Here is a 12,974-nt window from a genome sequence, read left to right as displayed (position 1 = left end):
ACGCACTTGTATATCGATGACGTAATAAACGTAACTGAGGAGCGAACAAAAAGAATCAAGTCGAATTAATTAAGTCGGAAAAACAGAAAGTGTGCGTTATAATCGAGAATATGCGACTATTGTATTAATCTTTAAAATATTGGTATTAAATCTGTCTTACAAAATCACGACGACTCCCGTAAATCGAGTTATCCAATAAGAATAAAATACAATACTAATATAGTCCTATCGCTGAAAAAATTCACTTATTTTTGCTCACCTCGAGTTTTGCTTAGTAGAAATGGCTAAAAAGTGCGCAAAATACGTACGGAAATACGGTATTACAACTCTAACTGTATTGGACGACCACCTGTCTAAAAGACCACTTTTTGAAGGAACCGTGGGTGGTCGCCATAGACAGGTTTTACTGTAGAACAAAAGATCAGAGTCTCATCATTATTCTACCAACAGATTTCCATAATTAATGAAAAATATTATGTTTGTAATTATTATAAAAGATTATATCAATAATATATATATATATAAAATTTTTATTGCTTTTCTTTTTAGTCATGTGAACAAAACAACACAGTATGAAAGTCCTCTGTCACAAGTACAAAGAAATCAAGAAGGTATATATCTTGTTAATTTTGTTATTAATTAGAAATATATAAATGAAATGTAGCTTATAAATTACTATTTATATATTAGTAACTGTTTTATTAACAGAATTTTAATTTATAAAGATGAACATAAGTTTGCAGATTAACATTCAACTTTTTATGAAAAACTTGTCTGTTAAGAAATGTTCTTATATTATTAAGTTATTTATTTTATGAGAACTTACAAGCACAGTCCACAAAGGATAAAATAATACTTCCCCAACATCAATAGGCCCAAAACAACACAAGTACAAAAAATACAAGCTTAATAAATATACAGATTTTTTTTACACATATTTTTAAATTGAGATAAATTGTACAGTAACAAATTCTTGGATCAATTTTTTGATAGCATGGCTTATATAAAGAAGGAGCATTAAAATATACAAAGCGAGCATCTGGATGTGTAAATATCATACATTATGGGTATGATGAATTGGTACAGTGGAACCTTGGTTAACGAACATCCTGGTTAATGACCAAATCGGTTAACAAAGTTTTATTTTGCAAAAATTTTGTCTCGGATAACGAACTTAATGGCTTTTTGTGTCAAATTTGTAAGCTTGCCGACTTTTAGGGGGTTAAGTTAATCTTTTACTAATCCAACTTTTAGGGGGGACAGTTAATCGTGTGTCAGTGATGGTCTAGGCTCCATTCGTACATTGGTGGTGGCGGAGGAGACAAAGATGACAAGTATTTTACAGTGAAAATCATTTATTAGAACAGGAAGATGCTTACGTATTTGAGGTGGTTGGAAATGGCTTATCTACAGTATTTTCTCCCGGCACTGAGACGTGGCGTATCGCTGATCCTACGATAGTGCAAGCTTATCAGTCATAGCCCCAGAGCAAATGAGAAGGGTTCGCTTGGTCACAGAAGCGATGGTAGGTGACAGAGCTGCGACGACTGGAGTGGTCCGTGAGACACAACACAAATTTTAGCGGGCATGACTTCAGGCTTAATCCAGATGAAGACGACACAGATTAATCGCCATAGAATTTTTAGGAAAACTGCGTTTTTACCTTGAGATTCAGGGTTTTTATAGTATTTCTTCCTTGAATCTCACCTTATGATTAGTCTTGCATCCCATTCCTCTCTTCCCGATTGTTTTCTTCTTTGTCTCCAGGTGAAAACCGAAACCAGATCAGGTCACGAGAAAGGTTTGTTCCGAGGCATTTATTTGACACCTGTTCGTTGACTCTGATCAGAGATTGTTGATAAACATATAAGCCTTTCACTCATAATTTAGCCTATTGTTTCTGCTATCTGTCATTTTAGAACTTTAATGATTGTACGTGATGTTTTTATACCTGTCAAATCGTTCCCCTTTTCCGCAAATCTAACCTAGATCAACTGTTTATGACTGCTTCTGTCAGAGTTTCATCTTCCCCGCAGACATTCTACCTGATCCGTTATGTCATTCGTTTTCGCGTTGCGTTTGTTTTGACAACTACAGTACCTTTTTTTTTTCTTACTTCTCCCTGAACTTTGGTCCGACTTAACAATAGTGTTTTCGCTTTTAACATGTGGATATTAAATTATATTGGGTTGATGCAAAAGTTCGAACCGGTTTTTTGAAAAGAATCAAAGAAAACCCATTTTACAAATAAAATTACAAAAATACTGATGGCTAGAACGGATTAATTGTATTTGCATTAATTTCTATGGGAAAAATTGCTTCGGTTAATGAATGGACTCGTGGAACAGATTACGTTCGTTAACCGGGGTTCCACTGTATTTGAAAACCCATTCCATTTGGTGGTAAAAAAAACAATTAAAAATTTATAAAATAGTAATCTATTGAAGTAAATAATATGTTTGAAATGTCATAAAATACAGCCTTTCATGAGCAGCTTTACTAGCATTTGCAAATCTGTTTAACAATAAATCTTGATGTTCTATATATTTAACAACAAATAAAGCTTATCATGTTCCCTCACCACTTGATTAAGCAGAGATTGGATGGCAGATGACCACACTGGAAGACAATAGTCTGTGAATGACAGAAAATTTGTGAAGAATAATGAACAGAAAACAGATGTATATTAAATTAATTTACAAAATTGGCACAATATTCAATATTCCATGTCTGATTGATAAACCTTTTTATAATTTTTTAAAATGGTAAACCTTAAGCAATAGTTTAGAATCAGATGATTTTGAAATCATTTACAGATTCAAAATAGTGTGTTTGGAAGGATTCAAGGATAATGAAAAAAACGCTATTTTTTTTAAGTGTTGATATAGTTATTATATTTAAAGCTAGTGTAACTAAATTTACAAATCATATTGTAATAAATTACAGTCAATATTGATGAATTTTATGTCTTCAGCATATGCAACTATTGTTGAATCAAACTGAAGTTTATCTACATATGCAACAAAAAACAAAGTACTAAAGACAGATCATTGTTAGATTCTTGATTGACAGCATATGTATATATGAAAAATACATAAGACAGTTAATATTTACTTTATTTTCTCAATAAAAAAGAGATTCTTTGGCCAGTTACAACAAATCAAATAAGGTACTGGGGATAACAGATTCAAATGTTTGTTTAATATCCAGATAAATTATAAATGTAGGTTGTTTTTTCCCCAAGCAGTCTAGAATGACCACTAAATTAGTAGTAGTAGAATAATGCCAAGAACTAAAATGTTGAATTGAGCTTAATTTAGATGTAGTTTTTGAATATTACTTATCTGGTAAAAATTACATATTTCAAAGACTAAGTACAGTAGATGATATTGCTACTGGCCTATAAGTGTTAGTCTTTTTTGTAATAGCAGTTACAGTAGAAAGATTACCATTGTAAAGAACAAAATTTATTGTAATAAAAGAGAGAGAATCTGTGAAAGTGTAGTGGCAGCAATTGATTTAACTAATTTTTTTTTTTTTTTTNGTTGACCAGCATTATTTGACTCTGTATTGAAACTATAATATTATCTACATTTTTATATATTATGTTTAAAATAAGTAAATAATAAAAAATAATACAAAGAAATGACCTTTAACCCTAGAAGTGTTATACTGGTGAATTTGACTGGAATAAGATTTTATAACCTCAAATTTTAATGCTTCTTCACATATAATTGTATCTTTTTTGACACAATTATGTGTAAAGAAGTATTTTTGGCCTAGAACAAATGTCTAAAACATTTTGACAAAATTTTTAACAAATTAATTAGTATTGCACATGTTTACCTAAAAGTGCTAATTACGATCATAATGACCAGTATTCAGAATACAGATACATGTAAATTATTTATGGCTATGAAGAGGGCTAAACAAGTGTTAGCATATATGTTGGTATGGATAGGTAGTTGAGTTTTCAAAAAAGTTAAGTTAATGGCAATGATGAATAGAAAACAATGACTCCCACAATCACTACTTACAGTTATCACAAGATATTGAAAGGGAATATGATGGTAAAGTAGAAAATTTTCAGCATAAAAGTGACTAATTAGTGAATTTCTCTCATACAATCTCAGACAATGACAACAACGTCAATTTGCCAGCTCCTGGTACTTTGGAAAATCAGTGTGCCAAAGGAAGAATCTGAGAAATTTAGCAACTTTCAAATTTAGAAGTAAACTAATTGAAAGATGGGACTGTGAAAAGTTGTAAAATTGAAAATTCAGTCATGATTGATGAGATAAAGCAACATGGGCAATCTGTCAAAGCAATGTCTCCCAGAAGGATATTCTCTGGGAAACTGGTCCTTATTTAAATGTTAGATGTGGCCAGCCCATGGATGAGGTGCAAATCTACAATTAGCTACCAATGTTCAGTGGTTTTATCTAGTTGGTGGTCCCTTCATTTTAGACCTGGCAGAAAAACATCTGAATTGACACATTAATGATGAAAGTACCTTCAGGTTCAGCATCAAGGACGTTGAAATCAGCTGTTGGAGTTGAATGGCACAAGTGCCAAGTTTTAAAATGTGTTAAAGGTTAAAGATAAGTGCACCAAAAAAATGAAATCTGAAAGTTGTGCAAAATGCAAAAAACCCATGTATGGATAGTGTGTAACCAAAAAAAGCAATCTTTATTTTTGTGTGATGTTTAGTTCTCAATAGAAAATTAGTGATGCCACGAATAGTGATTTTGTCAAATTCCGAATATTTGGCTATGCTCTTGGCCAAAGCATAGAATGTTCGGCAAAATATGTGTACATTCTGCAGGCGACAGGTTACGACCTGTCTCATTGTGGTGGGTGTGGTAGTGACATTATGGCCGCATTTGTTTTATTTGCGAGTAGATTGTGTCACGACACGCATTATTTGTTCATTGTTACATCAAATTGTGTTACTATCCTTATTACTAAAAAATATCACTGTTTGTATCACTTTATATGAAAACTGTTTGCCTAAATCGGACGGCAGACCTTTACAAGTGATGGTCAGCAAATGCAAAACAGTATCCAAGCCTGACAGAATTTGCTAAGATTTATCTATTGTCTCTCAGCAGTAGTGTATATAGGGAGAGGCTATTTTCAGAAGCAGTATAGTTTATGAGGAAAAGCACAATAGTTTGCTATCAACAAATAATACAAATAATGAAAAAATTGTTTTCATTCATCACAACTTACCACTGATAGATTTTAAGTATTAAATGTAATAATTTGTGATTAAAATAAATACATTTTTAAGTAATATGTGCATTTTTTTTCATGATTTGGTATTCAGTATTCAGCTGAATACCGAATATTAAAAAAAGTAGCAGAATAGGCCGGATATCGAATAGTAGCTGAATATTTGTGGCATATCTATAGAAAATACATGGTTACAACTATAACTTAAATAATTTTTATTTGTTTAATAAAGTTTGCATTATTCCATCAACTGTGCTGTAAAATAAAAACAATCTGCAATGTATGACTGATAGTGTATTTTGAAATAAATGGGGCATTTTTATACTGGTCATGCTGACTGGTAATGGTGTTTTTAGGTAAAACAAGTAAAATGGCAAGGCTGTATTTGGGACAAGACTATGTCTTAGAGACTCACTACTAAGCGGAATCACTTTGACGCTCAAGATGGGTCTCATTCTCATTCTCCAATCTTCTTTGGTATCACTGGTTTTGAGCACGATCTTTCAAACTTCACCGGCCACAACCACAAGGTCGTCCACAATGCATTTTCGCTGAAATTAACCTGTCCAATTTTGAAATTTCTCAACATTTCATGTCACCCTGGGTTGAATTTTTGTTGATGTGTAATGAAAATTTCCCGTTTTTGAAAAAAATAATCCTGGCTATCTCATATTGTCTGAAATTATTCTTTTATTTTGCACAAACAATATATATATTAATAAATATAGAAAAAAAACAAATTATATTTCGAAAGTTAGTTTTAATATAAAATTATAACGACTAGGACTAGTGCCATTTACTTTGAAAAAAGGTTCTGGTGCTGAAACGAGATATCTTGGGTCAACCAGTCAAGGTCAGCACATCACAACCAGAGATATGTCGAGAATAACACGGGACAGGTAAATGGGTTTTTTCAGATTCATTTGTCAAAATTCAATTTCTCATTTCAAACTTCCCAACACATGCGCTTGTCAAAATTGATTTTGCAACGTTTGCATTTCCAACTAGCAACACATGCACAAATTTTCCACTACTACCTGTTTGTAGTGAGTGTCGCCATTTTGAATTTTATTTTGACTCGGTTCTCAGTCCCCTGAGTACCTACAAGTCTGGTTTTTTTATTCGTGCATGATTTGGGCACCTAATACTCTGTGCCAAATTGCAATTCCTGATATGTACTCCTTCATACCACTAAGCTGGCAGTACAATTTTATAAACAAGACATAGTCTTGTCAATAATTTCATGGCATTTCTGGTGTTAATGAAGAGTCAGTAAATGTTTTTTTTAAAGTTCAGTTTTGTACATGTGACTTGTTCTTTTTGTGATCATTTAGGTTTGATTCTGAGAATTAAGCTTTTCAAAAGCATTTAATGACTTAAATAAAGATTATTCTTTCCTCAGTTGATTTAAAATTTTATTTTTACTAAAATTACATTGAAAGAACTCTTTTTATATAAAAGACAGTACTCTATGACAAGTTTGCACAGGACTATGAAAAAATGGTAGGGTTTACTAACTCAATTACTTGATGTGCATTTTGAGTTAATCAAAATCAAAACTCCTGTCTAATTTTTGAATTAAAAACTTTTAATAGCATGCAATAACATAAATAATAATAATAAAGTATACAAAAATAAGCTTTTTGTATAATACATAATAATATACCATAAAATATAAACAACAATAATAATAAACACTAGATTCATTGATTATATAATATAACACTAAATTATTGTGTAGTTTTGTCCTCATTGCAGTATATAAGAAATTTCCATGCTGCTGATAAGCTTGCTGCATCTTTATGGTTAATACATGTGTTCTTAACAGTATTTTTGTATATGGCTTTTTTTTCTAGTTATCCAGAATGTTATATAAATAACTATATGTTCATTCCTGATGATGGCTGTATAGATAGCTGAAAATGTTAGAAAATTAAAAAAAAAAATTATTTTTTGCTGGAACAGGCTGGAACTTTTCATTTTTACATTTATTCCAATTGAGAAATTTTATTATTAGAGGAGAGGATAAATGATGCCAAAATGCATTCTATGGCTATTGAATGGCAATTTATGAAATAAAGATGTATGACAAAGTAAGCATTCTTTTGGATAAATTGGTTCTAATTGAAAACTCAATAAATTAATAAACTTTATTATTGGATACCTCAGTCAAAACTGAGGAATCCAATAATAATTAGTTTAAAGTTATAATATTTTTAATGCTAATATTGTTGTTTTTGAAGGATATCCAAAATTATTAAAATATTTGNCTAGTCTTGGCCCCATCTTTGACCCCATACTCACACCATCGGTTTGCCTATAAAACTCATCATAAACTTCAAAATAATTTCTCTGATATGCAAATTGTGTTAGATCTATTAAAGTTTTACTTACGTTTAATTGTGTGAGGCTTGATTTAACTAAAGTAGGGCTAAAGGAAGATAGTGACAACTCAGAAATAGCATTTTTACTTTCCCAGTTGTTATATATAACAGAAGGAAAGTATGGCAATCAGGCAAAAAATGATCCCCATATACAAATAATCCTTTGAGAAAACCTTTAACTGGTGTGAAGTATGTTCAGTTGTTCAAGCTAACATTTTCGGATCCCTCCTGGGTCCTCCTTCAAGCTATTTTTCGTTTGTAATGATCCATTAGAATGAAGACCAGCTGTTTTTTGGAACAAAATTTCAAATAGCAAACTTTGAAATCCAATGGGAATCATGTGCTAGCCCAGGGGTCTGCAGTTCGTCAAGTGAGAAGAGCCAAATTGTCATGAAAACAAGATAACAAAAGTACCAGAGAGCCGCATATTAATTTAAATGTGTGAAATACGACACACGACAGGGGCGCCTCTAGTAGCTGTTTTTGGCACAACGTTACACGGATGGACGGACACGCGTTCAATGTGATAATACATATATAGATATGCTTCAAATGCTACCACTCTTATGTGACTCATATTGATCAACGCGAGTGTGGTCATGTGCGGACGGCATACGAGTCGCAGTTTGTTCGGCGGCTCTATCTCATAAACTTGTAAGTTATAAGGCTGCGGTGAAATGAGGTGAGGTGAAATTGGCGTTTATGTTTGAAGAGCCGCATGCGGCTCGCGAGCCGCTAATTCCGATTCCTGTGCTAGCCCAATTTGAAAACGTTAGTTTGAACAATTGAACATACTTCATGCCAGTTAAAGATTTTTTTGAAGGATTATTTGTATATTACTCTGGTGTGCATCAATTCTTTATTGACCCCCAGATTTTTACATTTTTGGACTCTGGACCTTGAAACATCAAGAAATGCGAAAAAAATTTCAGAGGTTTTTTTTATATGTATGGATGTTAGGGTGTGGGGGGACATGATTTTGTTCACATTCTTTGAAGCTTAATAACTCCTGTGTTTTTTATCAAAAATTTCTGAAATTTTGCATGGGATTTTTTAGGGAAATTGATGCTATTAAATTTTGATGATTAAAGGAGATAAAGGGGAGGAGAGGAGATAAAGGGGTTGTGTGTATCTCCAGTAGGGTTGGATTTAATGATGATTTTACTCGCTATTAGCATTTACAATTTTTTATAAAACCCATTTGTACCCTGAAAATTAAGCTTTTTGCCATTTTATAATAATTAAAAATATAGAAAGTTTTTAAAAATAAAATATCATAACAGATGGCACCATTGAATGTTGCCAGGAAAGTTAATCAACTTGCTGCTGGATTTTTTTTACTGCAGTAAAAGAAAGTGAGAGATTATTATTATTTTTTTTTTGAGATTGGCTTTAAACAATTAAATTCTGTGTTAGAAGAAATTGGGGTAAATCTGTTGCTAAATTCATAGTATAGCTTACAAATACAGTAGATCCCCCTATAAAACCTTTTCCTATAGTTATGATTCCTATAAAAATTGTGGCAGTATCCGTAAACAACGGTAAAAACAACTCCTATAATACGTAAAACGTCATCGGGCAGCCAAACTACTTTCCCGCCGTCCGTAGCGCCACGCTACGGACATTTAGGCGGATAAATTGAGTTTAGTATCGTCTGTTCATATAATTATATATAAATTAGGTACTGTACATATAATTATATATTAATTATATATAAATTAGGTACTGTATATATAATTATATATTAACTTAATTTATTGTAACTTTATTATAATTAAATATATATTTTTCGCCGTCTAGCGTCACGCTACGGCGAGTTAGGCGACCTATCGTCTGTCCAGTACTGTAATTTTATACATTTCTTGTGAAAGAAACATTTCTTATTTAACGGCCATAAAAATTATTTATATTAAGGATGTCTCCAAAGGTCAACGAAGTTTTCGCAGAAAAATAATATCAGAAATCGCGGCCGCGGTTTGATGCGCTGTTCCGCGACGAAACCAAGCTTTAGCAACGGGCGTAGTCGAACGGTACACACTCGGTAAGCAATCCTACAATTTTTTGTTTATAACGTAGTTTATACGGATTATTTTCAAAAAAATATACGTATTTTGGAAATGTTGAGTCGAATTAGTCTAGAATCGATTAATTTTATGAAAGAAAACCTTTCAAACAGCCGTAGTCCGTAAACTATGATTCCTACAAAATTGATTCATAAAGAACGGAACGTATCTACTGTCTTATAGGGGGATCTACTGTAATAAACAAGCCTTTCCACTTTTCTGTTTTGTATGGAAGTTTTGTCACCAGCGTAGTACAGAAGAAAGCCTCTAGGGCAGTGTTACCTACAAACCTATTCAGCAAGCATCTGATAAGTGTGTAGGATAGGCTAATAATTATAAACACTAAAACAACACAGTATTATTTGAGAACAGTGGATGTTTAAAGTCCTGAAACAATAACTTGTTATTATGATGATTGATTTGATCTAATAATAAATATATTTTGGTCAAATTTATGTAAACTCCCAGTCTATTGTAGGTATTGAAAAGATACCAACTAATCTCAGAAAGAAGTTAAGGTTTGCTAAAATTATACATTATCCCTAAACTATTTTTTATGACATACTCCAAAAAATTAAAATAAAGAAATTATGTATTAACACTGATTTGTGTTTTATTTCTGTGTTTATATATGATACAGTAATAATATGCTTTAATGTTACTTTGATTACATACTTTTATAATTTTTCTTGATTGGGTAACATCTCTTCCCTTTAGCAGTGAAATTAAAACAGCTGGTAAGGATTCTTACCCTTTCCAGCTGTTTTAATTTTGCAGCCATGCTTATCTGTCAGGTTAAATACATAATTTTGAATATAAGGCCAGAGAAATTTTTCCAGTATTAGACTGGCCAGTGTACTGACGTGATTACCACAGCCTTGCAAATTGGATTTTTTTGTATGTGTGGTAAAAACAAATCACATAATGTTTTCAATATTTATGGGTAGTGTAGCAAGTGATCTGCAGCCTTGCATGCTGCATATTCAACTCTTCTTAATATAAAAACAAATTTTGGCTTTGGATATCTTAATCCACCTCAGTCTTTTCCATTGATGAGAACCAGTAAAGGAGAGATGGACTGCGGGACAGAGTTTGTAAGCATTTTTTTCAGTCCATCTTTTCTTAAATAATTCTCACAATATACCCAGCAACATACGTGGTCTGTAAATAAAGTAATGAGACTTTTTCTGTAAATATCTGTATTGATAATTAATCTACAAATCAACTCTGTCTCCTTCCAAATAGTCCCCTTGGGAAGTGACACAGCACTTGAGATGTTGCTTCCACTCTTCATAGCAGTGCTGGAACGCAGAAAGCGGAATGGCCTTCAACTAGTCTGTTACAGCCTGTTTTGTGTTTTCCGTCATACCAAAATGGTACCCTTTGAGGTGTTGTTTCAGTCTGGGGAAAAGAAAGTAATCGCACAGGCTCATGTCAGGCAAGTACGGGGGCTGAGAGACAACAGGAATATTTTTCTGTGTCAAAAACTTCATAATCAAAAGCACCACGCTGTGACAAGGTGCATTGTTGTGGTGCAGCATCCAGGTCTCTTTGATGTTTGGCATCACGCAAGCAACACATTTTTGCAGTCTTTCAAGAACCTCATGGTAAAAATGCTGATTGACAGTTTGTCCTTGAGGCATGAATTCTTTATGGATAATTCTATTGCTGTCAAAGAAGCACATGAGCATGAGTTTGATCTTTGACTTGCTCATTCTCACTTTTTTTTTGGCTGTGGGAAAAGTGCTGTGTGCCACTCCTCACTTTGGCATTTTGTTTCTGGATCATACTCAAAGATCCATGTTTCATTACCCATAATGATGTTTGTGAGGAATGTTGTTCCTAACTTCATTCACTCATTTTCAGGATGCACAACAAAATATCACTTTGCAAAATGTGCACTCACAGTTCACTAGTTAACGTGACAAGGTTTTCACTTGAACTGAAGCTATATGGCACGTTGTCCTTACATCACTGGCAAGAAGAACTCCACAGTGTTGTCAGATCATTCGCTATGAAACCAGTCTCATTATTTTATTTACAGACCTCATATGCAGTACTAGGTGAAGTAATGCTTGTTTGAGCACATTCTGAGGGTTTGCATTCTCTGTACTTCAATTCTTTTTCAATTTCCCAGTGGTTTCTAAATGAACTAGAAGAATTACTACTTTTAGTTCATTTAGGCTTGGTTTAGTAGAAAATGAACTAGGGATGGATGTTCTACTGTTACTACTAGTGGTATTATCTGTATAGGTGAGTGAACTGCTTGTTCTGCTTGCAGACATCCAGATACTACAAGTTAATTTGGTGTTCACTGCTAGGGAAGTCTTAACAATTCCAGCTGTTAATATTTTATGCATTGATTGATAACACTGGTGACATTTGTCTAATCATTGCTACTTGCAAGTTGTCTTACTGCCCTTCCTGCTTACAACACTGACCCATGCTTTTTCTTTTGTTAGATCACTGGTAAATTTATGAAAACTAACATTCAGTGACTTATTTTTTGAGTTTTCAGTACAATATGGAACACAACAGTACCATTTTAGTCACTAAAAATAAAAACTGTATAATTTTATAAAAATCTTCCTATTTCATCAAACTTACATGCAACTCTGTGATGATAAATTAATAATAGGAGGGTATGCAGTGCCTCTAGTGGAGAAAAATCATAAAAGTGGCAACAAGGAGTAAGGAGTAATGGGAAGACTTGTTTATTCTTTGTAGGTTATATTGAGAGTAAACATTGCATATATTACTATAATGTAGATCAGCAGTCCCCAACCTTTTTATCGCCGCGGACTGCTCAATGTTTGATAACTTTACCGCGGCCCACTGAGTTGATTGTTCATATTTTAGATTGATTTAATTTAATAATTTTAATTTAACTGTATTTAAACATGCCTTCAAAATAAAATACAGTTACACCAAAAAATGAATATAATGTGATTTAACATTTTAACTCACTAGAACGCTAAATCAATGACCCTGAGCTTGTTTCTTTGCAAAGAGACAGTTCCATCTGGGGGTAATAGAAGACAATGACATTCGAAGTGTGTTTCTTATGTCCAGTTTATTCAGTTGTTCTGTCGTCTATTAAAAGTCGCACAAACCCGAGACAAATACACCATAGTAAATAAAATGGAAATAATTTAATGTTCCTTGGGCGGCCCGGTACCATATGATCCACGGACCAGTACTGGTCCGCAGCACGGGGGTTGGGGACCACTGATGTAGAGTATAGGAATTATCTGTTTGAGTTTTTAAAATTTAGGTATGAAATGCCAGAATT

At 33.0% G+C, this 12,974-nt stretch overlaps 1 protein-coding gene across 2 annotated transcripts in view; it reads left to right on the top strand.

Moving 5' to 3' along the window:
• The window catches only part of LOC111637772 (membrane-associated guanylate kinase, WW and PDZ domain-containing protein 1-like), a 65,155-nt gene that overhangs the window by 27,031 nt on the left and 25,150 nt on the right, over positions 1–12,974 (top strand). For both annotated transcript variants that reach the window (XM_023383343.1, XM_023383344.1), the window contains one exon: positions 550–611. In XM_023383343.1, coding sequence (XP_023239111.1) covers positions 550–611 — 62 coding nt within the window. The remainder of the gene's footprint in view (positions 1–549; positions 612–12,974) is intronic.

This window comes from Centruroides sculpturatus, unplaced genomic scaffold, assembly GCF_000671375.1.
Source record: "Centruroides sculpturatus isolate CEXI.00-Female unplaced genomic scaffold, Cexi_2.0 scaffold1116, whole genome shotgun sequence".
Classification (NCBI taxonomy): domain Eukaryota; kingdom Metazoa; phylum Arthropoda; class Arachnida; order Scorpiones; family Buthidae; genus Centruroides; species Centruroides sculpturatus.
The sequence above is the reverse complement of the archived record's forward strand: the minus strand, read 5'-3'. Positions and strand labels throughout refer to the sequence as shown.